The sequence below is a fragment of the Brassica napus genome, chromosome A10, assembly GCF_020379485.1.
Source record: "Brassica napus cultivar Da-Ae chromosome A10, Da-Ae, whole genome shotgun sequence".
Lineage (NCBI taxonomy): Eukaryota > Viridiplantae > Streptophyta > Magnoliopsida > Brassicales > Brassicaceae > Brassica > Brassica napus.
In genome coordinates, this window is record NC_063443.1 from 15,689,442 (window position 1) to 15,713,610 (window position 24,169).

The following is a 24,169-nucleotide window of genomic DNA, read 5'->3' on the forward strand; positions in this document are numbered from 1 at the left end:
TTGAAAAAACCGTAAGGTCTGATAAGTTATGATCACAACAATGCAGATGATACAAAATGATATTTTCTTGACATGCAGTTTAGCTTACAAAAAAGCTATAGTTAATGTGTTGATGGAACCAATAATTGTATAGCAAGTTTCGATTTTTTTTTATTTGATACCGTGAATTTTTTTTAATAAACTTGTTTGTTTATAAATTACCTAGAAAAGCTTTCATCGTATCTAATACTCTAATAGGCTTGTCAAACATGGACACGTAAAAAGAGTTCCGGTTCCATTGATAAACTAATGATTAATCTTGCTATGCAATTGTAGTCTAGCCAGTTCGTGTGAATAGGGCAAACACAATGTTATAAAGCAATCTTACAGAACTGGGACTTTTGAGAAAACAAAGGAAACTGAAAGCAAATTAAGATCAGAGTTTGGTGTAAAATTCTCAGTCATGGTTAATCTGAAACACGGACCAATTTGTTACTCATCATGTCTCTTATGTACAATCAAAATTTAGTAAAAACCCAAGGACAAACAAAATTTTAGTAATGCGTTATATTCTGTTAAAAATGAAAAATGGAAAAGCAAAATAGATCATCAGAGACTTAAATACTAAGAATCATGAGGATTTTAATCCATCATATTGTTGCAGTATTTGCTCATCATCTGATCCTAAAACGATTCAGCTTATGCAAACCAGAAATTATCAAACGGTAACGAACCAAAGAATCTAAACTAATCAATTGCCAAAAAAAAAAAAAAAAGAGATTGAAACTGCTCAGATTTATGAATATTTATTCTCACTGATTCTTAATGAATCTCTGAAGTCTGACATGTGAATTTTATTCAAAAGATCATCACAGCAGAAGTTTTTTGTTTTAAAAAAAATGAAAACCATAATATATATTTGCAAAAAAAATACCATATAGTAGATAATAAGGCTCTCATATAGTATAAAAATATGTATCTTCCATACTGTATTCAGAATAGCGTATACTGCCAATTTGGCAAAGTAATCACAGAGCCAAATACCAAAACATGTTCAAGTTTTCAGTAGGAGAAAACAAATAGATAACTGAAACATAGGCTACAGAGATCAGAGGTTGGTTAAAAAAGTCTCGGTCACGGTAAATCTGAAACACGGACCAATTAAGTTACTCATCACATCTCTTGCTCCTAATCCAATAAACCGAAAAAAGAGTTAAAAAAAAAAAAGTAGATCATCAGAGAAATAAAATACTAATAATCATATAGTTCATATTGTTGCAGTATTTGCTCATCAACTGATCTCAGAACGATTCAGAAACCAAAACACACAAAAAAAAAACTAAAGATCTTGTGAAGAAGAAGATAACAGTAGATCTATCTCTGCGGTATCCGCCTCTCCTTTTAAATATCGTCTTCAACGAGTTATAAGAAGCAAACCCTAATGATTTATAAAAGGATTTATACTTGGGCCCATTGGCCCAAAGAAGATTCGTAAGTGGCGGTTGGTTTATACTGTCATGGGCCTTGACTCAGCCCATCCAAAAATACGAAAAATATTTGCTGCCGCTGAAACAGAGTCGAAGGAGGCAAATTTCCGACGTAAAACCACCCTGGAAAGATGAAGAAATTGGAAATGAATTTACTATTGTTCATTGACCCTGAAAACTTGTTCCAGTTGTCCTCTCCACCTCGTTTGTCAATCCAGCTTATGGATAGTATAAACGAAAAGCCCGGAGCTTATGCAGTTTCCATGGATCCTTTCTTTGCAAGTAGTTTTACTCCGGAAAAGAAGTTTCTTTCCATCTCATCACTAGTGCCACCACAGGCCATTATGTTACAAAGGTATGTGTATATCTGAGTCTCAGTACCTTTTACATGTCTCTAATCACTTATATAAAGTCCCATCTCTTGCTGTATAATTTGGTATTACTATTGGGAATGATTCAGGTAAACCCACTAAATTTTAATTTTTTATCTTGATAGTTCAACAGACAAGAAACGTTAGAGACAGACCAAGTTCTCTCTCTGCAACACTCCCAGGAAAAAAACAAGTGTTAGAGTAAGAGTATCCACAGTTGGTTCACAAACCCATCTTTTCATTTTTAATAGCTCAAAAACCTCCTTCCCCTGTCCTTAGTATCCGCATTAACACGTGGTATGTGCTGGATCGTTGGGAAGATTCCTTTCTCTAGCATCTCATAAAAAAAAGTCTGCATGGGGGTGTCTCTCAACTCCTTCATGAGCTCTGTCCATGGCTTGTTGAACAAGTAACATCATCTTTGATTCCTCCATTGAAAAACTTCACTTTACCTTCCACTTCCGTCATTATATCTTTCATTTTTTTTTTACTTCAATGGCTTCCCCAAAACTTGTAAACATAATCTCTTTGGAATTGTGGTATTTAGTTTGACCTATTCTCGAGGATCTTGAAGCTTGGCTACCCAACCGATGTTGTCGACTCTTCGATCAAATGATATGAGTTAACCTCCGAAACAGGTCTAACTGAGTTCCCAATGAAGTTCTCTATCTACCGACTTTCTACTTCTTATCTCATATGTTTATAAGCTTTGTTTAGCTTCAAACTAGTATCTGGACATTTAAACCAAACTGGAAGAACTCAATATAGACATAGAAAACTGCATGGAGCATTGATTGATTAATTAACTTAACGCTTAGATTAAAGAAATCAAAATGAACAAGAATCAATAAAGCTTAAAAAGGAGGCTGTAAATACATTTCTAGTCACGTAAACACACTAGAGGATATTGAGACTGAGAATGAAAATCAAAGAAACCTCAACACCGTTTAGTACCATCTCAAAATCTAAGTAACGCAAATACTCCAACGAATCATTGTTGTTTCCTTTCTCACATTCTATCTGTAAAGCTTTCTTCTTTCGTGAATCCAGCTCCTGAAATATACAAAAGGGACCATCGCAAGGGAAAACACAGTCAAGACTGATCGTTGACTATTTGGCTGGTTCGGCCTCACTAGATCGTTGACTGCGAGGTTCGGCTTAGAATCGGCTTCTTGCTCAAAAGCTGGTCGGGAAACGTTAACTGTTAAAAAGAGAGTTAGTTAAACGTTAGTTGCAATTCTTCTACGAGACAAGTGAAATTAGTTAATTAATGTACGTAAAGTTAGGATTTAATTATTACATGTGGTCTTATGCAATTTTGCTAATATTTTAACTGCTAAAACACACAAATAAGGATCAAAAGTTTGTAATCTAGTAAAATCTACTCATTTGTATCGGTGTCATTTACTTCAATTCAATTTAATAAGAGTACATGAGTAAATTAACCAGAAAAAGACAAGACATTTAAATACACATAATTATACTACTAATCTTGATTAACCTATCAAATTATATGCAAAATTAGGCGTGAGTGGTTCATGGCCACACCTTTCAAAAAATATCAAAAATAGCAAACACGGTGGTGATCAAATGAAATCGTTACAAAGCTTATAAATTGACAAATTCCTAACCTTTTATTGCGATAAGATCAATTAAAGTTTCATTTTCCAATATGAAAAACGATTTAAAATTAAAATTTTATTGCAATTAAGATATCATACATAATTTTAGAATTAGCGTTTGAAACAGAAACACACTCTTTTCATAAAACTTTTGTTATTGTTTTAAAAGATGAACAGTCTTGTCTTTGATAAACTTGAATACTTGTATGAAACAAAAAGATATCTAATAATTATTACAATACTATTCATAACGATCATATGATAGTTGACCGTACGAGACCACGAATATTTATAGTTTTTTGTTAGAAAAGAAGATTAATGCATAACCACAAAAACCATAGTTAGAACTCGATACAACTTTTGTTTGGTTTTAAACTCTCTATGACTTTGATGCTCCAGAATTCTATATTTACATCAAAGTAACCAAGACACAGTACACACGCTCCCATGTCCTTAAGGACACCCAGCCACCAAACCTATTTGGCCTAAATTTTACAAAATACAAATCCAATATACTCCCTCTGTTTTCTTTTAATTATTACTCTTAAAACATATGCTCACTATTAATTATTACAGTAATAAAACATCGGAGCTTATTTAAATATATTAAAATATTCAAAGAGCCACAAATCCCTATATCAGCATTACAGAATGCATATATACAATTTAATTTATATACTGTTTATGATAAGTAGTACCGACGATGATGTAACCGAAAAACGTAAGCTACTCGATGTTTACGTTGGTGCAAGTCGACATATTGCCACTCACTACATCTTTCTCCAAAGCCAAGCCCTAAAGTGGACTTTATTCTATCTTCCTTTTTTTCTGCTTTCTTACTTGTAATAAAAATGACGCGAACTTGTTAGTGTCCCCCTACATGGACATAGGACTAATACATAATAGATTATTCACTTTATCACTATATACATATATATACATATCTCATTTTCTAATAATTGAATAGATGGAAAATCAAATTGGTTTACCATATAGGCCAATATTAGTCAGTGCCTATAATGTTCTGTTGTACGTACCTACACAAACTCCTCTTTTTGCAATTTGCTTGTCTCAATCTCTTTTCAAGTAAAAGGAGTAATTAAGAAACAAATTCCTAAAAAGAGAGAGAGAAAAAGTAGGTTGTTAGTTTCTACATGCAAGGTATTACTATAATGTCATATTCATAATATTGAATATATCCCATACAAAAATAAAGTTTAGATAAAAAGTAGTTGATGAGTTACATGATATTTTCCTCTTGAGTTGGAAGAAACGTATATATAATGAATTCTACCAAAACAGGGCAAAAAAATAAAAATAAAAATATGTTCTTGAAAGATAGTTCCTTTTTAGATTAGACACAAAATAAATAAAAATGTCTTGTACTCTTATGCATTTAGGCGTGTGCACTGCACCCACCCAAATGTATGGCCTAAAGCTCTATAAATATATTTCTACACACAAAGCATAGCCGTAGTTCTCTTTCACACACACAAAACATAACCTTACTTATTTTTCTCTCCCTTAAAAAACGTACACAAAATCACAAGCTTAAATATTCTCGCTTCATGGCTGGAGGAGATAAAAGAAGAGGACTTAGCAAATCTTGTGCCCTTCTCATAGTGATTGCCGGGATAGAGAGATATGCATTTAAAGGAGTTGCATCGAACTTAGTGACTTATTTAACTGATGTGGTAAAGATGAGCAATTCAAGAGCAGCCACGACTGTTAACACTTGGAGTGGCTTCACTTTCATGTTGCCTCTCTTCTCTGCTCCTTTCGCCGATTCTTACGGGGACAGATTCTTCACCATCCTCGCTTCTTCTTCTCTATACTTTGTTGTAAGTATTACTAAACCAACCTTCAGAAAGAGTCAATTCAAGAATTTTTGCTTAACTATATCTTCCATATTGAAATATATATGTCTCATATGATCTCTTATCAAGTGGTCCCTTTCCTTTTTCATAACATCTTCTCCTTTTTACCTTTACGTTTATTTTTGTAAATCCATAAATTTTCTACGAATTCGAGTTTAAAGTTCTTTCTCAATTTTTTTTGTTTATGATGTGTTATTGATTATGTGGCCCTCTTCTTTGCGTATTTTTATTAGGTCTATTTGCTTGACAACTGGAACTTTTAGGAATTGTTACGAAACGTTTCTTAAGATCTTTGTACTTTGTTTATGTGGTTTGGTAAGCATGTGAACATTTCGATGGATTTTCTGAGAAAATTATTTTCTCTAACTATTTCCTAATCAATCTTTCTTTTTAGAGTATGGAACGTACGTTACCAATTAAGCACATTATACTGTTGGTAAAGTTTGGTTCCATAATGTGATTTTTCTGCATCTGATAAAAAAAAGTTAAGCCTAGTGTACAATCAACTAAGATAATGGAACTCGTATCATTCCTCACTAATCATGCATTATATTCCATTACTAGATCTTACACCACAGAATATTTAGTATTAGTAAAAAGGAAATAAACCCACCATGTAAGTTTTAAGTTTTACCCTTATTTTTCTTCATAGGAAAAATAGTGTTATAAAATCTGAACTTAGATAGGAAATTGGACAGCATTTTATTGGAAACTTAATTAAAATCATTTATCGTGTATATTACTAAGTTCTTATTAAAAGTTTAAATATTTCTGACTACTATTATTTTAATTCATTTTGGAGATTCTATTCTTTTGCTAATTATGTAAGTTGCTAATGTTTGGCATTTTGTTGGGTATATGTAAATAGGGACTAGTGGGATTGACATTGACGGCATTTGCTGGGTCACGTTCCACTACTAAAACCATATCTATTTTCTTCCTGTACACTTCACTTAGCCTCGTCGCTCTCGGCCTAGGCGTCTTAAACCCATCTCTTCAAGCATTTGGTGCTGACCAGCTTGACCACGACCTTGACCATGACCATGAACAAGACCATGAACAAGACCAAGAGCCATCCTCAGAGAACAAAGAAGTCAAATCGGACCGCAAGTCTCAGTTTTTCCAATGGTGGTACTTTGGTGTCTGCGCCGGTAGTCTTCTAGGAGTCACCGTCATGTCTTATATCCAAGACACATTTGGTTGGGTTCTCGGTTTTGCAATCCCAACCGGTTCCATGTTACTATTGATCTTCTTGTTCCTATGTGGCTGCGGAGTTTATGTCTATGCTGATCAAGGTTCAGACCTAAAATCTAGACCATTTCAAAGGATCTTTGATACGATCAAAGGAGTAGTGACGAGAAGAAGTAAGATCACTCTTGAGAACAACCATGATTTAAATGCCATGGAGCTAGAGTAAGTACTCATCATTATTCAATCCATACTAGACACAAAATTCTGATGTGCCTAGTTCCCGGTTTGGAATAGTTTTCGGTTCATAAAATATTGAAACTGAATGAAAACCAAATTATCGTTGAGTCTGGTTTAGAACTGATTTTCTAGCAAATTAAGTTTCAATTGATTAAATTCAATATTGGTGGCATAATATGTAAATTTTAAATGTGATTTTTAAAAATATTAAAGATTTACTCGGTTGATTTTTATAGTATAATTGGATTATGGTTACGGTTTGTTGGAATACATATATTATTAGGTTTACTATCTTACTCTTTTGCAAAAGGCTTTATTCGGTTTATTTTCTTTCCGGTTTGGTTTAAATATTGGTTAAATCGTAGTGAACACACCTATAATCTTGCTCTTATTTTGTTGTATGTATATATAGGCTGCAAGGGAAGCCTCTATGTAACTGTAGCAACACTGAAGCTACTAGCACTACTACTACAAAGAGCTTAGCTGGTGATGAAAGCAGCAAAACCGGTTTCTCCAGCCTCAAAACCGTCAAGCTATTTCTTCGGCTACTACCCATATGGACAATGCTTCTAATGTTCGCAGTCATATTCCAACAACCAGCGACATTTTTCACAAAGCAAGGTATGGCTATGAAGAGAAACATCGGACCAAACTTCAAAATCCCACCCGCAACGTTACAAAGTACAATCACCTTGTCAATAATCCTTCTCATGCCGTTATACGACAAAGTCTTGATCCCAATGGCCAAGAAGATATCGAAAAATGAAAAGGGTATTACCGTCATGACAAGAATGGGAATAGGTATGTTCCTATCCATCATTGCCATCGTTATAGCCGCGTTAGTCGAGAGAAAAAGACTAAAGATAAGCAAAGAGATGAAGACTTCACCAAACTCTTTAGAACCGTTGAGCATATTCTGGCTCTTACCTCAGTACATTCTATTGGGAATCTCGGACATTTTCACGGTTGTTGGGATGCAAGAGTTCTTCTATAGCGAGGTTCCTGTTAGAATGAGAACAATGGGGTTTGCTTTGTACACGAGTGTTTTTGGTGTGGGGAGCTTCGTGAGCGCTGCGTTGATATCGGTGATAGAGACTTACACGAAGTCAAGAGGTGGGGAACATAACTGGTTTGCGGATGATATGTCGGAAGCTAGACTTGATAACTATTATTGGCTTTTGGCTCTCACAAGCGCTATTAGCTTTTTGATGTATATTGTTATTTGCAAGTATTTTAAGAGTAGTAGTCATGAGGATGATGATAGATGCGATGAAACTAGTTGATAAACTTGAAAACAGCTCAAAAATAGCTGTTTGGTAACCTATGCGAGTTGCATCTAATGAATGTCAAGTGTTAACAAAAAAATCATAAATATGTAGAGAACTATATTCATACATATCTTACACGTATTATTTAAGATTACAGAAACAAAAAGACAACAATAAAGGTCTTAGTGGTTTAAATTAAGAATCAATTTTTGTTTTGGAAACTAAAAGAAATTGCTAGAAACAAAAAGACAACAATAAAGGATCTCACAGGTTTAAACACATGGTTGCAGATGCGGATGCTAGAGTTTATGAATGTGGGTAGTTGCAATTTTAAATATTATTAACGATTTGTATGACTGATACAACGGATAAAAACATGGGCCACTGGTCCTTCACTCGGGTTAGAGGCTTTAGGCTGCCAAGTCCGACTCAGGCTTACCTATAACATGAGTAGAGTATAAAGGGGTCAGTACGTGGTAAAGGAAAAAAAAAATACCAAATTTATTTACTTACCATAACTCTTATACTTCCCAGAGTTCATAAACTCGGTGAACTCAGGTGAAGAACTAAACCCATCTCTTGTTCCTTTAATCTCTTTGTACTCTTTCCACCACGTCATGAAACTGCTTCTCTCCAAGAAAATCTCCGGCGAAACCTCACGTTTTCTAATCGTCTCCCACACGTACTCCTCAAACTTCATGAGTTTTCCGACCAATCCCTCGGCTGGTTGTGTTTTCAACTCATTGATTGCGATTAAAGCTTCCTCAACTTCAGACCAAAAGCAAGAATCAAACGTTAATAGCTCACTCAAATCCGTCCCATTGCCTCTAAGCGGTTCTTTCAACTGCGCCTGCTTGAACCATTTCTCAAGCATAACATAGTGGTGAGGCCTTCCCCTGGTTCGATACTCCTTTTTACCCTCGAGGTAATACTTAGCAATGTATAACGGTTCCATTAACCGTCTATAGTTGTTCCCGGAGTATAGACAACGTGTCTTGAGATTCGACTTTTCACTTTGAGGCATCTTCTCCACTTCTTGAACCATTGATTCCCAGTAATCATTCATCTCTGTCCTGAGAGTCTCGTAAGGAAAAACTATCTGGGTCTTGAAATGGTCGTAGTAAACGGTCTTGTGACCCTTCTTGCTTAACTTCTTGTACCACTCTATATGAGCCATTGATATCTTTATATTGTCTAGTTTCTTAAGCTGGTCGAAACGCTGCTTCTTCTCTTCAGCACGTTTCTTCATACCATTGATGATAACATCACCAATCATCAGTCTTGCGTCCGCCGTTGAAGATCTATCAAGACTCTTTAGAACTTCTCCGTAGTCTCTCCCGCCTGCTGGATCCGTATTGCCACCTAGTAGCAACTCTGTGACTGCCTTAGGGTCATCGATGCAAACACATGCAGATTCGTTACAGATCAAGTACGTCCCAAAAGGCTCGAAACCTTTTGTTATGATGGGAGTTTGTGTAGCGTCAGCCACGTGAAGGAAACATGAGTTCCTCAAGGAGTTCTCGAGAATCTGTTGGAGATTAGCGTCTCCGATAAAAGGTGAGCCAAACGTGATGCACAAGGGACGTTTTAGGTTTGGCTTGATGGATTCTAGAAGCCATAGCGTGAACAGAGATGCTAGTGAGCCTCCTAACGCAGTTCCGGTAATGATCACCGGTTTGGTAGACTCTAGCAACTGCGATACACACATATAAGTTTATAAGATTCACAGAGTTCTGAACAGAGTATTAGCTAGTAACTTGTATCACAAGGCAGGTATATTTAAGCAGACACACTAACTTTCTAAGATTTTTAATAAGCAGACACACCATAGATTAGTTTCTTAGAATTGAGTTGCTACAAACACAAGTATAACATTCTAAGATTCGCAGATTTGTTGGCTTGAAAATGGTGAACAGAGTATTAAATAGCTACTGATTTGTATTACACGGCACACTAAATTCTTAAGATTTTGAATTTGTCTTCACCTTAGATCAACTTCTTAAAAAATCTGACTTGAAACCAGACAATCTAAACAATATCAAAGAGAGTGGCTGAACTTAACTTACCTTTGTTTTGAGGTCAGTGAGACGGTTATTCTCAGTCACAGCAGAGGCAAAAAGCTGGAGAGCATGTGTATGAAGAGAGAAGGAAGGAGTCTTCTCGGAGCAGAGGAAGCTAAACAGATTAGCATCTTGTGACGTAACATCAGAAACAAGAGTAGAACCAGAGTTTAAAGAGGCATCTCCGCAAACCGGTGGTGCAGAGAAAACCACAAAGACGAATGTGGTTTCACGGTAGACATTGAATTCTAGAGCTGAATCTTTAGGCTGATGGCTTGACTCGTGCATCTCGGAGATCTTACTCCATGAGGTGTTTAAGAGACCGGAGCTTAACACAAGTTTCCCAGTCTCAGTACAGTTTCTGCAACCAGGACAAGGACTTTAGTCAGTGTCCACATAACATGAAGTTGTTCAAAAATTAAGCAAAAGATAGAAGAAAGTAATCTTAATACTTACTGTGAATAAGAATCCATGGCCAAAGCTAGAACGATACGCGGAGAATAAAGTTTAAAGGGACAAGTTATTGAAAGCAGACAATGTTTATCTCGGTGTCTGAAAACGAGAGTCCATTTGAAAATACTTATAGGCATAGAAGGTGATAGTACAAAAGAAAAACGTAATTTAATGTCAAGTAGTTAAGAAGTCAAATACATAATTAATTGTTACTTGTTACTAGTATCGCTTGTCCATGAAGAAATTGCAATAAGACTTGTTCGTCTTGCGTTACGATAGTTATTGATTCACACAAGTGTAGCAATTACAATAAGTGCCCACTCTCTCAGCCATGAGTTTATTTTAAACCACTTGATCATATCACAGAAAATGTAGAATAAGATTTTACATCTATTCGATATGCCATGATGAATAAATGTCTTGTTCAAAAAACCTAAAAAACTAAATTTTAGATCGTATCAATACTCTGCTTCGATCTAATTGGACGTTTGGTCGTGAAGAAAACGTACGTAAGAAAATTGCAAACCATTCAGATGTAGTTAGGCCCGAACATATGGTCAGTGTTATGAATTTAATGTGTGTTAAGATCATTCGGTAAGGTCTTGAGAGCAAGATTGACCGTCTTTTACGTCACACGAAGACACTAGTTTGTCTTTAATAATAGTTTGACTATTTCTAATCTTTTAATTACGATACTAATTCACACGAAGACACTAGTTTGTTTTTAATTACAGTTTGACTACTTCCATGCTAATTTTAAACAAGTGTCACTTGTATGTGATGTAGATTGTAGTGTAGCAAATTTCATTCAAAATTTATAAAAAGGGAAAATGAGTTTTTTTTTTTAATTACATCAAGGGAAAATGAGTAACATAATATAGAAATTGGAAATGTCAGATAGGTATATGTCAGCTGAGATATTCAAGAATTTTGTTTCTTTCGAAAACTCATTACACATGTCATGTTTTGTATTTGAAATTTGATTTTAATAATTTTGCAGATGTGGTTTGAATTTTTTTCTTGAAAGCATGTCCATAGTTTAACATATGCTTTTATTTTTCCGGAAGTGTGTACACTAGTAAGTTGTTTTTATGTTGGTGAATATGCATCAACCAAGTAAAAGTAAACAAAAGCTGTAAGAACAAAAGCCTTCGAAAACTGATGGCATCGTACTAAGATTCAGATATGAAGTTTCTTTATGTTGTTTAGATGCTTTGAAAAAAAAGATAAGCGCATTATATTTTAAATTAGAAAAAACTTGTAATAATAATACCTGAAAAATTAGACCAATTCATAACTTCAGTTACATATCCTACAATGCCTGCCATTTATTCGGGAGCGAGGCCATACCGTACGCACTAACTCCATATGTTATGAGGTAAGAAATTTTTTTTCTTAAAGCAATCTTTCTTAGAAAATAATAATGATCATTAAGCTGTGTCTTTAATCATAGGAGAAGCATCAACCCAAGTTACCCAACAGGTGCAGATTGGCTGACGCGATCTCAAAGTCCGAAGTGCAGCTTTGGGGCCCAGGCGGCAACGTCATTATATGTTCTGCCATCGGCTAAGGCGATACTGACAAGCAGTTTTTGCCTTCTTGGTCAAGTCCTCGGTATTTCAGTCAAATTGTGAGCCACACGATTGCCTGAAATACCGAGGAGGACTTGACCACAAGATCAAAAGCGGTACATCGCCTTAGCCAATGACACACCCACGACAAGAGAGTTTGTAAGAGTGCATAGAGAGAAACTACTAATGGACCAACAATAGCTTCCTTTGTTGCTATATTTGACCCAAAACGCTAAGACCGCAACTATAATGACTTTAGAGATGATATCGGCTGCGATGAACCGATAATTCATGTTGAAAGGATCCACACGAGGTGATATTTGATTTTATAAATTTTGAAGCTGCGGGTTGATCACAGTGGCCGCCGGTGTTACAAAGTACAAACACCTAGTGAATTGAAGGGTTATTATACATGTTCTTCTTGTTTTGTTTTGCTATTATGAAATTAAATAAATGTTTGCTTACTAAATGTTATTAACACCATAAAACACTAATAATCAGATCATCGACTAACCGTTTATAGAGTTAAATGTTAATCATTAATCTTCAGCAGGCTTGACCATAACTCTCGTACATCCTAGTGTTCATAAACTTGGTGAAGTCAGAAGAATCAAAGCCTTTGATGATCTCTTTGTACTCTTTCCACCACTTCATGAAACTGCTCTTCTCCAAGAAAATCTCCGGCGAAACCTCACGTTTTCTAATCATCTCCCACACGTACTCTTCAAACCTCACGAGCTTCCTCAACAACACCTCTCTCTCACCGTCTTGTCTTTTCAACGACTTGATCACCATCAAAGCTTCCTCAACTTCAGACCAGAAACAAGAATCAAACGTTAAAAGATCACTCAAATCCCTCTTCACGCATCTAACCGGTTCTATCTTTTCCTCCTTAAACCACTTCTCCAGCATAACATAGTGTCTCGACCTCCCAGAGGTTATGTACTCTCTCCCACCATTATGGTAATACTCAGCAATGTCTAGCGGCTCGACCATGCGTCTGTAGTTGTTCCCGGAGAATAGAGACCTTGTCTTGAGGAGAGACTTTTCACTCTGAGGCTTCTTCTCAACTTCTTCAACCAGTGATCTCCAGTAATCGTTGACCTCTTTTTTACGCTTCTCGATATCTATGTCGAAGGGTGAAACACTAGACGCGAGATGCGTCTTAAACCGGTCGTAGTAACCGGTTTTCTCCATCTTGCTTTTCTTTTTGTACCATTCTATATATATCATTGATATTTTAATGTCGTTTAGTTTCTTCAGCTGGTCGTAACGCAGCTTCTTCTTCTCAGCACGTTCCTCCATTCGAGTTATAACGTCGTCTATCATCAATCTTGAATCTTCCATCACCGTTTGATCCAAACGAGCTAGAACTTGGCCGTAGTCTATCTGATCTACTGCATTAGCACCGCCTAGCAACTCCATGACGGCTTCAGGGTCATCGATGGATATACATTCGGAGTCGAAACATATCAAGAACGTTCCGAAAGGCTTGAAGTCTGTGTTGATGGGAGTTTGTGAAGCATAAGCCACGTGGAGGAAACATGAGTTTCTCAAGGAGTTTTCAAGAATCTGTTGTAGCTTAGCGTCTCCGATTAGAGGTGAGCCAAATGTGATGCACAGTGGACGTTTTAGAGTTGGCTCGACTGTTTCTAGAAGCCATAGTGTAAAGAGAGATGCGACCGATCCTCCTAGTGCAGCTCCGGTGATGATCACATGTTCCTTTGACTCAAGCAAACGGAGCAACTGCAAAACCACACATTTTTACAATATTCACTTGCTGTCGGTGAGACATTTATTTAAAAAATAATAATTCATATTAAAATTTTCATAATGCCCTATAAACAATTAAAATTGTCCTATAAAATCGTGATAACATAAATAACCGGTTCCTTTATCTATGCTCTGACCAGGCATGCTTGAAACTATAGAGAAAAACACGAACTAGATATGTTTGACCATATACACTAATTTTCAATGCTCTGACCAGGCATCATAACACGCTGACTTACATTCTAAACACAATTATGAAGAGAGTATAAGTCATGAATGTGATTCGAGATTACCTTTGATTTGAGGTGGAGGAGATTGTTATTGTAGGCAGAGACAAAGAGCTGAAAAGCAGGAGTGTGAAGAGAGAAGGAGGAGATCTTCTCGGAGCAGAGGAAATGAAAAGGGTTTTGATCTTTTGTCCCAGAAAGAAGTGTTGAAGCAGAGTTTAATGGGCAGGTTATGTTTATTGGTGGTGCGACAAAAACAACAACCGTGTATTTGGTTTCTTGGAAAATCTTGATTCCTAGACCTGGAGTTTGAACCTGATGGGCTCTTGATGCACGTAACTCTGAGATCTTATTCCATGAGCTGTGTAAGAGACCAGAGCTCAACACAAGCTTCCCCAGCTCAAAGCCTTTTCTACGAAACCAAGAAAGACCGTCAGTTTAGTCAAATGTCCAAAGAACATGATTTTCAAGAAGGCAATATCAGAAAAGAAAAGAAAAATGTGATAGGAATGATTGAGAGCAAGGCGTTAAGTTACTGAGAAATAAAAAGGCAGTAATCAATATGCTTACAGTGAAGAAAAATCCATAAGGTGAGCTGGAAAAGATCTGTGGAGGAACAGGTTCAAAGCAGATAAAAGAAGATGTACAATGATGAGAAGAGAAGAGAGTTCATTTTTTAATAGTAGGGAATAATAAAACAAAGAAAGAAGTAGTGTATCCAAATAAACATCTAATTATTCGTCAAACAAGAAAAGGAAATATAAAGTTAATTATTCTTCCACTCATCTCATTTTCCGGTCACAGAAATCCATTTGATTCGTTCAGCATACGCTTCCGATTTATTTGACCCTGACACAAGTGTGAATATAATAAACACATTTGCATTTTAATATATAACGTAGCATGCCAATGTGAACACTCAATAATCTTTTCTTTTTTTGAACACCACACTCGATAATCAGAACGACTAAAGAAGCCAAAAAAAAACTCAGTGACGATCTGTTTAGCGTTGGCTCATCAGTCATACAGACAATAAATACCCGTAATAAGTTCACCAACTCTCTCCCAGTCGCGACTTTTTTTTTTCTTTTTTTTTTGACGTCACAGTCGCGACTTTATTTCTAAGTTATAATCCATTTAAATAATTAATCGTACGTATCTAGGATAAGCTGAGATGTATTCGATGAGGCGTGTATGGGGTCTCTTTCATCTAATGACCTCCCCATTTAGCCTTTTAAACGTACAGGAATAAAGCCCACCATTCAAATGCTTATGCTCCAATCTTGTTTTGTCTCTCTTCCATCAAATTAGTTTCATATAAAAAGAGTTGTGTGGGCCGAAGAAATGCCTTTTTTAAAGTCGCGGTCGGTTTTTTTCTTAAAAATTATTTATTACTATTTGACTAAAACAAAACAAAATCCCGAAAAGCCTCAATTCAACGAAAAAGGTTTCTTATACAATCCATAAACGCACATCCAGCTCAAAGTTTCTAAACCAAAATAAAACGCATTTCCCCTCTTAAATCATCACTGATTAATGGTATCCTTTCACATTAACCATTGTTCATCAAAGGCTTAAGGACACTTGGGTCTGCCGCCACGTGTCTTCATGTTGGCGTAACAAGATCCACACTTTTCCTTATTACCGTACGTGCCAGGGGGTACGCACTTGCAGCGGTAGCAGCACGTGACGCACGCCCTCATACATACGTTCTGCCTTGAGTGTTGGCCACATCGTGTCCCACATAAAGGCACGCAATCTATACCGTCCAAAACAGCAATCCAAGTGTTATGTTTTTAATCAATGACCAATAATAATCATTAAAATCTTAGAAAAACATTACGGATTCTTACCTAACCGAGTTCTAACGGGAGGTGGTGTCGGAGGTTTGGCCGGAGGTGTCGGTGGTTTAACAGGTGGTGCATTGACCGGAGGTGATGGGATTGGGTTCACAGGTGGTTTAACCGGTGGTGGTGTCGTAACCGGTGTTGTCGGGGTTGGTTTAACTGGCGCTGTAGGTGGTTTGACTGGTGGGATCGTGGGTGGCTTAACCAGTGGCGTTGGGGGTTTGTACGTAGGCGGTTGAACCGGTGGTTTTGTGGGTGGTTTAACCGTTGGCGTTGGGGGTTTGTACGTAGGTGGTTTGACAAGTGGTGATGTGGGTGGTTTAACCTGAGGTGGGTATGATTTAACTGGCGGTTTGGTTGGTGAAACCGGAGTGGCTGGAGATTTGACTGGGGGTGTTGTGGTGGGTGGTTTAATCGGAGTTGTAGGCAGTGTGGGTGGCTTAACCAGTGGCGGTGAGGGTTTGTACGACGGAGACGGTGGTACAGAGATCTATATATAAATTGCAAATTTTAACTTTAATTCTTTGTGTTCCGAAACAAAAAAAAAACTTTAATTCTTTATAAAAAAAGCAAACATAAATACATACAATGCTTTGTAGTTGATGTACACATTAAAATAATCAAAGCTAAAATTAGAAGTTAGGAACATAACTACCTTGGATTCTTCATTTGAAGCAGCAAAAACAATCTGCTCAGTGATTAATATATAAGTTAGTTAAAATTTGCAAACACGTAACGTGCATAGATATATACTAGTACTATTTTCTCAACGTCTTTCGGAATAAACGGAATAGAAAACAAAAACAATAATTTTCTATAGAAAAGCCTAATATAACTTATGTTAAAAAAACTAATAGCTTACATTTGTAAAGACTTGAAGAAAGACGAAGACAGAAAGAAGTGAGAGAGCCATTTTCTGGGAGATGAGGAAGTGGTGAAGTCACACGAAGAAGGCCAATGGCCTTTTGTGCTATAAATAGAAGTTCTTTTATTAAAATAATTATTAATTCCTCTTTTTATCCATAAAATACAAATAAATAGTTTTAATGCGTAAGTTGTTAGGTCCAGACTCCAGAGTAGTTATTATATGCATGCCAGCTTTGAACTTTCACTGCATCATAGCTCGAGGAACAATATTGTGGAGTTCAATACATGATTTTTCTACTTAAAAAATAATACATGAAATTTCCATCGCCATTTGCCACTTTATTCATACATCAACTTGGAATACTTTTACCAATAAAAATCATTTTTAACTCTACGGACTGGTGAAGTCACACGAAGACGACCAATGGCCTTTTGTGCTATAAATAGAAGTTCTTTTTATTAATATAAATATTAATTCCTCTTTTATCCATAAAATACAAGTAAATATTTTTAATGCATAGTAAGTATTGTGGAGTTTAATACATGATTTTTTTAATTTTCTACTTAAAATAATACATGAAATTGCCATTGCCACTTTATTCATTCATCAACTTGGAATACTTTTACCAATAAAATCATTTTTAACTCCATAGACCGGTGAAATAATGGAAGATGTTTGCGTACCCCGAGAAACCAGTGGATGGCAAAATTGACATTAGTTGGTTTATTTTGGATAAATTATTAGTGCTAGGAGTATTTTATTTAAGAGTATTTAGGTTCCATATACCTACAAAAAACCATAATTAAGAAAATACCCTTTCACTATATTTGACACTGTTGATAATAGGATAATCCAATTATACCCTTTACTTATGTTCTCCTTTCTCTCTCTCATATTTCTGGAAATTTCTACACTATTTTTTCTTTCTTTTCTAATAACTTCATCTATATTTCTTTAACCGTAAACAAGATTTAATCTATTGTTTCTCCTTGTCTCTTCTCCTCCACCATTTTCATCGTGTCCTACACCTCAAAAAAAAATATGAAAAGAAGTTTCCCCTTTACATGACGAGTGCCAATGTTTCACCACTGTGAGATAGATTGAAAGCGATACCATGGCATGTGATAGAGAGATATCTTTGATTCACGAGTTGGTAAAAGAACTAAACATATTAATCAAGCATAAAGTTAGAGAAAGAGTGGGTTCTTTCCAAGATAAAACCCTGAATCTCACATATTTCAATTATGAGTAATTGTAGCGACTATGTAACAAATTAGGTTGTGTTAACTGATAAATATATGGTTAGTTGCTACATATTAGGTATTATGTGATTATACATGTTTTCTTATATTGTTATCAAACTGTGGGCAACGATAACTGATAAATGATTAGTTGGATGTTACAAAGTTAGTTGATACATGTTTGATTAGATGTTACAAAGAATATTGTCACTTTAAAAAATGGCTGGTAATTTTTTTTTAAAAAATATTAACTGATACATTATATGTTAAATACTACAAAATAAGTTAACGGGATAAACTAATAATTTACGTCTAATATTATATTTACATGATAAATAACATATTAGATTGATTTAAATATTTTCTATTATGTATGCTATTGATTCGTTTATGTTTTACATGTAAATATAACCTCTAACAAAAGATGTATCAGTTGATATATTTTATAGAAGCATACCTTTGGATTGAAAAGCTATCAACTAACAATTTATATAATACTTTAGGATAAAGTTTAGTGTTTAACATTTTTATTAACGTACGGCCAACCTGTACTTCTCTTTCCTCAGGATCATCATCTTTGAAACTAGTAGCAGATTGGTAATTCCCCAGGGTCTTGTAATACATCGAAATCCATAAGCCATCCATTGATTTTCAATTTCCAAAATCATAATGGAGAGACACATGATGCACCCAACGTACATGGAATTACTGTGATAGTGGTGATCATGAATTGACAAGAAAGAACACTTTTATATGATTGGTAACAAAAACTAAATAGAAGATTCAAAAAAGAGATTGAATTTGAAAAGAAGCCATTAATGTTGGTGAAAGAAGAGAAAAGAGATCGTATGGGGAAGAAGATGAAAGTTTATCTTTATTACTCTAATGTGTTTTATCAGAAAGGGTAGAATAGTCAGTTCATGTCAGGTTTGCTACAGAGAATGTGAGTTTACAGCTTTAAGGGTAGTTTGCTAATTTTGAACCAAATTAGGTATATAGAGCAAATTGACTCTTTATTTAAACAGTACTCCATTTGCCCATAAAGCTGTGTCCCTATATTTTTTTTTGGATAAAATAAACATGAGTCTCTTATACTATTATTGCCCTAGAGAAAAAGGGTTTGTCGTTTATCATTTGTTAACATGTCCAACAAAAAATTACACTAAAGTGTTTTGTGAAATATATAAGTTAATAGTGTATCCTTTATTTTTTCTTATAAAAATTAGAAGTGTTATCAGATCAGAGATGGACAATAGCACATGAGTCCTTTAAATAGTTTCGGTGATTTTTATTAGTATCTTTTTCTGACATATAGGGATGGGGGTCAACAAAGTGAGGTCGACGACGAGTATAGATTTTAACATTACAGATGTCGCGCGTACACTTTCCTCTTTTATGTGAAGTCATTTCCAACTCCTTTCTATTTTCCCTTCTAAAATAAAATTTAAAGTAAAAATATTTCAATGTTATTCTATTTTCTACTCTATAATAGTGTAATCCTATTTCTACTCTATAAAGTATTTTTTTATTTTTTGTTCATTATTCTATTTCTCACTCTAAAATAGAATACTATTGAAATAACATCCAATTTTATTATAAAATTATTTTATTTAAAAAAAAAATAGAATAAACTATTAGAAATATTCTAATTAACATGATAATCCTTTTTCGTGAAAGAATGTTCGTTTCTTCTTAATTTACACTTTAATCCATTTTTACAAATATTTATGGAAGACTACAAATCTTTGTTATCTTACTAGTGGTGGACAGATTATCCATGTTTTGGAGGACATAAAAGCCATTGGTAAAAAGTAAACTATACAGGTACATAATAAGAGAATCATTATAACTATTATGAACTATGAACTATGATCTAACGATAAATTATTCAATTTATATTACTCAAATGACATCCAATCTAATATTGAAATAATCTTAAGAAACCCTTAGAAATGTTTGTTATGTTAGATTTAATGTTTGTTAGACATAATAATCAAGTTGTGTTAGTCCATGTTAACGTTATATAATTTTTGTGCTAATCTCCGGCTATAAAAAAGTGATGAAATGTGTCATAAGTACAGAAAATGCTTGAGCTGTGATTCACTATATACTTCGCATCATAAGATAAATAATATTTTTTTGTTTCCGAAAGTAAAATTTTTAAGAATTTTCACGTTTATTAAAAATATAATAAATATTTACCATTTAATCTATAATTTATTTTTTTAAAACATTTTCCAATAACTATCAGACAATAAAATTTAATCAATTCAAATATTCATAATTAATATTTTTTAAAAATATACAAAAAAATATTTTAAAATATAGAAAATTTATTTTTGTGGAACAAAAATAAATTTTAGAAAATATTATTTTCGAGAACGGAGTGAGTATAGACAATCATAAACACACAACTACATGCATCGTACAAAGCATGGAACCCAAAAGTCTATTAAAAACCACTAACCTGCATGCTTTGTGGGAACCCATATGTTCTAATTATTTAAAATTATTTTATTGGTTTTCTTTTTCCTATTTTCAGTAAACAAAACATTAATTTCCACTTTTTGTAAACTATCACATTGTCGTATTGCGAGGAACAGATGAAAGAAAGTATTCCTTATGTAATCAGTAATCAGAAATCAGTAATCAGTAATCAGTAATCAGAAAGTATTCAGAAATCAGTAATCAGTAATCAGTAATCAGAAAGTATTCCTTATGTAATCAGTAATCAGAAAGTATTCCTTATGTAAACTAAGTTTTGTAATCAGTAATCAGAAAGTATTCCTTATGTAACAACATAGCGCGGTAAAGTATATGACACACTCTAAGTAACTTATGAAAGTTTTGTAATCAGTAAACTTGAGAAGAATATCCCATGTAATTAATTCTTGGCCGTAGGTTTCGCTGATCGTTCACTGCTTCCTTGAAATCAACAGCTTTGATCACCATAGCTTCTCGGCGGCCGTCTTGCTCCTGAACTGCCCCAAATACAATCTCGTTCTCTCGGTTAGCTTCAGTATCGTTCACATTTCGTTTCTTTTGGTTTTGGTATTGGTCACAATCTTGGTAATAAGACCGGTTTTGGTTTGTTCCTTGTGCTGTAAGGTAGGGTTTATCCTGATTTGTACCTGATCTCGGTTCTAAAGCCGGTGGTCCATCTTCTTCCGGTATAGCAAAGCTCTCTTGTACCGGCCACTGGTTCGGCTGTTGCGGATGGTGGTAGTGGAAGTCTTGGGGAGTAACTTTCCTTGGTCCGGTCATCATCTCGGAAACCGAAGAACCGGTTTTCACCACAAGCTTTCCAAGCGAACCGAGAAATCCTTCTTCATTTTCCGGTTCATATTGTGGTGGAATTAATGGCTGTCTAACCGGTCTTGGATAACGTTGATATGGAGCCATTGTCATGTTCGGTTTCGCCACATGCCTCTTATTATTCTGAAATAAAAAATCAAACCAAAAATGCTAATTGGTTCTGATTAACCTCTTACTTCGAACCAAACCAAAACAAACCAATTCACTTACATGACGAAACGAAGAGAACAATGATCGTACTCTACGTACTAATAACGCAAACATATAACCAAAAAATGCAGCAGCAACGAGCAGAGCGGTTCCTGTACATACACAAACAGAAACGGCATCGTTTCAAGCAAAACACAAAACAAACCAACAACGTTAGCTTGTTTGAAAAGTTACCAAGATGAAGATCCGTTTCCGGTTCGTGATGAGAACAGTCATGATCATGAAGCTGAATCTCTCTAATCACTTGATTCCCTCGATCAATGACTAACAGAGAGCAGGTTGAAGAGACGTAGATCAAATCAAAGTCATCAGAGAATCTTCCTCCGGTTGCGATGGTTGAGACTCCTGGCATAAATAAACCAAGAAAAAACTTTAAAATTGCGATTATCAAAGGGTAAACTCAAATGTTGAATTGTGGTTACCTGCGTCGCTGATCTTGCGTATGACCATATTATTAGTATCGGCAACGTAGATGTTTCCACTGTCGTCGATGGCTAATCCTCGAGGACGATTCATTTTCGCTTCTTTGAGCTTTCCATCCACGTGCCCTGTGTAGCCTTCTTGTGAACCGGAGACTAACTTTGGTTTACCATCTTCAATAAATTCAAAACCCAAATATTAACAAATCAGTTGTGAGATCAGTTTGAAGAATCTATATACGTTGCATCTTAGAATCTATCTAAAAGTGTAAGTTAGGTGCTTTATAATGAGGAAATTTCTTAAATTGAGGAACAAGAAACAACAGAAAGAATAAACCTGAAGAACAGAGAAACAGAACATGGATAAAAGTTAAATGTGTCGTGTTGTGGACTAAAGTGAAAACTTCAAACCTTAAAAAGGATTTTGCTGTCAAAGAAAGAAACTTTGGAATCTAAAATATGAAGAATATCTTCTTCTTTTTTTAACAGAACTAAGAAAAGCAAAAGAAAATGAATCCCCATCTTGAAGCAAAGCATAATAGTACAAACATGATTCATCGTTTTGGTGGATATAATCTTATATGTGTGCAGCGAAAGCAATCTTTAGAGTACTTTTTGCATCAAATCTATGTCAAGAAGAAGATAAACTTACATCTAGAAAGAGGCATGGAGATTTTGTGGATGTTACTGTTCTCGGAATCTAGGACAATAAGCTCTTCTCCACTAGGGGAAACTTCAACTGCATAAGGTTCAATCCCAAGCTTATTTCCATCAAACACTGTCTCTATGTTATATCCACTTTCATATTTCACCATCGAACGGCTAGAAACACCTGTCACACATTTTCTCAGCTTTTAAGATTGAAACTTTGACAACAAGATCATATAATAAAAAGTGTATATATATATATTTTATTTTTTTTGTTGTGGGGGTCGTCTTACCAGATTTGGTGGTGGCTGTTGTGGTTGTGGATGTCTGAAGAGACCACAACCATTTCCACAGCATTGATGCAACATTTGTCACAAGTCCACTTACAATCTCTGTTCTCAAAACAAACAAAAACAAGAACATCTTCAGACATTTATCAGAATGATGTTCTTTCAAAATTATAATTATATTAGGGTAATCAAGAACTCACTAACAGGAGGCGGCTTAGCTGAAACTGAAGACAACCCACAAAGGAGAAACAGGAAAATTAAAGACAGAACCACCCAATTTCCATTTTTCATCATTTTTTGTTTTCTTTGTAGTGAAAACAGAGCAAGCGTTGCTTACAAGTTTAGAGAGGAGATGTACATAAACATGCACTTGTATATGTATTCTTTGTATCTATGCACTTATAGTTTAGTTATATGATGAGCTAAGCCGACAAAAGAGAAGCTTTGGAGTTAAAGAAACATAAAGAGACAAGGAATCTATGCTCTCGAGTCTTGTCTACTTATTGTTCAATCTTTTCTCTTTGTATCTTAATCAGTAGGGACAAATTATTACCAAATAAAAAAGCATATCTTACTTTTTCCACAAGCAACTCTAACATCTCTACACAAAAGTTGCAACAACAACAACAAAAAACCTTAATTTACAAAACTGAAGTTTATTCAAATTTAACAAAAAGAAGTATAGTCAGACGATATAAACAATACCAACTTCTAAAGTAGAAGCGTGAGGAGTAGAAAGACCATAGGTCCATAACAAAGACCTCTCGAGTTTCTCCTTAGAAAATCATACCGAAAGTTAATAGCCACCTTCTTCACCATACTCGAACCGGGCTTTGCTTTCACATACGAATGTGAATGTCCAATTATAAACGCCATCCCTGCCTCACGCGCCTCCGTCAGTTCCGTTAACTCCTCCTCCGCGAATTTTTCTATCCTCGCACTTTCCGGTAACACAAACCGTACCCTCTTCTTGACTCTCAGCGACCATTGTTCACATTTGTCTAAACAATCGTCTTCATAGATTTGAACAAGAGGAATTAAAAAAATGGAATGAACGTAAATGGAATGGTGGAAGCTATGGAAATAAAAATATGGAATTCCATTTCATCTCATTCCATCATTCACAAGCATTTTTTTTATCATGAATGTCTTATAACTACGTTTCATTTTTTTCCATCTATTCCAAAAGGAATCATTAGAATGACATTTGATTTT

General features: G+C 35.1%; 5 protein-coding genes, 3 non-coding genes and 1 pseudogene across 8 annotated transcripts; 1 reads left to right on the forward strand and 8 right to left on the reverse strand.

Annotated features, from left to right (window-relative positions):
• Positions 1-583: 583 nt before the first annotated feature.
• LOC125579662 lies at positions 584-664 on the reverse strand. Its single transcript, XR_007317722.1, has one exon. It is a non-coding gene; the product is annotated as a small nucleolar RNA Z199 (small nucleolar RNA).
• A 98-nt stretch (positions 665-762) lies between these two features.
• On the reverse strand, positions 763-860 carry LOC125579672. The gene has a single exon (XR_007317730.1). It is a non-coding gene; the product is annotated as a small nucleolar RNA R64/Z200 family (small nucleolar RNA).
• A 70-nt stretch (positions 861-930) lies between these two features.
• LOC125579670 lies at positions 931-1,017 on the reverse strand. The gene has a single exon (XR_007317728.1). It is a non-coding gene; the product is annotated as a small nucleolar RNA U54 (small nucleolar RNA).
• A 192-nt stretch (positions 1,018-1,209) lies between these two features.
• On the reverse strand, positions 1,210-1,280 carry LOC125579663 (annotated as a pseudogene).
• Positions 1,281-4,917: 3,637 nt separating this feature from the next.
• Positions 4,918-8,086, forward strand: LOC106418403 (protein NRT1/ PTR FAMILY 5.8-like). Its single transcript, XM_048742307.1, has 3 exons — positions 4,918-5,300; positions 6,205-6,749; positions 7,177-8,086. The coding sequence occupies exons 1-3, from the start codon at positions 5,028-5,030 to the stop codon at positions 8,045-8,047; spliced, it is 1,689 nt and encodes a 562-aa protein (XP_048598264.1). The 5' UTR covers positions 4,918-5,027; the 3' UTR covers positions 8,048-8,086.
• A 253-nt stretch (positions 8,087-8,339) lies between these two features.
• LOC125575530 (senescence-associated carboxylesterase 101-like) lies at positions 8,340-10,725 on the reverse strand. Its single transcript, XM_048742308.1, has 3 exons — positions 10,099-10,725; positions 8,546-9,725; positions 8,340-8,471 (listed from the first exon to the last, which is right to left on the reverse strand). The coding sequence occupies exons 1-3, from the start codon at positions 10,378-10,380 to the stop codon at positions 8,443-8,445; spliced, it is 1,491 nt and encodes a 496-aa protein (XP_048598265.1). The 5' UTR covers positions 10,381-10,725; the 3' UTR covers positions 8,340-8,442.
• A 1,836-nt stretch (positions 10,726-12,561) lies between these two features.
• On the reverse strand, positions 12,562-14,879 carry LOC106372123 (senescence-associated carboxylesterase 101-like). Its single transcript, XM_013812260.3, has 3 exons — positions 14,687-14,879; positions 14,183-14,528; positions 12,562-13,862 (listed from the first exon to the last, which is right to left on the reverse strand). Exons 1-3 carry the CDS (start codon positions 14,701-14,703, stop codon positions 12,663-12,665), a joined length of 1,563 nt encoding a protein of 520 aa, XP_013667714.2. The 5' UTR covers positions 14,704-14,879; the 3' UTR covers positions 12,562-12,662.
• A 640-nt stretch (positions 14,880-15,519) lies between these two features.
• On the reverse strand, positions 15,520-16,934 carry LOC106370557 (gibberellin-regulated protein 14-like). The gene is made up of 4 exons (XM_013810558.3): positions 16,826-16,934; positions 16,619-16,651; positions 15,970-16,453; positions 15,520-15,875 (listed from the first exon to the last, which is right to left on the reverse strand). Exons 1-4 carry the CDS (start codon positions 16,874-16,876, stop codon positions 15,691-15,693), a joined length of 753 nt encoding a protein of 250 aa, XP_013666012.1. The 5' UTR covers positions 16,877-16,934; the 3' UTR covers positions 15,520-15,690.
• Positions 16,935-20,764: 3,830 nt separating this feature from the next.
• On the reverse strand, positions 20,765-23,655 carry BNAA10G19020D. The gene is made up of 7 exons (XM_013810555.3): positions 23,155-23,655; positions 22,958-23,056; positions 22,669-22,848; positions 22,020-22,190; positions 21,772-21,942; positions 21,598-21,689; positions 20,765-21,510 (listed from the first exon to the last, which is right to left on the reverse strand). The coding sequence occupies exons 1-7, from the start codon at positions 23,246-23,248 to the stop codon at positions 20,926-20,928; spliced, it is 1,392 nt and encodes a 463-aa protein (XP_013666009.2). The 5' UTR covers positions 23,249-23,655; the 3' UTR covers positions 20,765-20,925.
• Between the last annotated feature and the right edge of the window lie 514 nt (positions 23,656-24,169).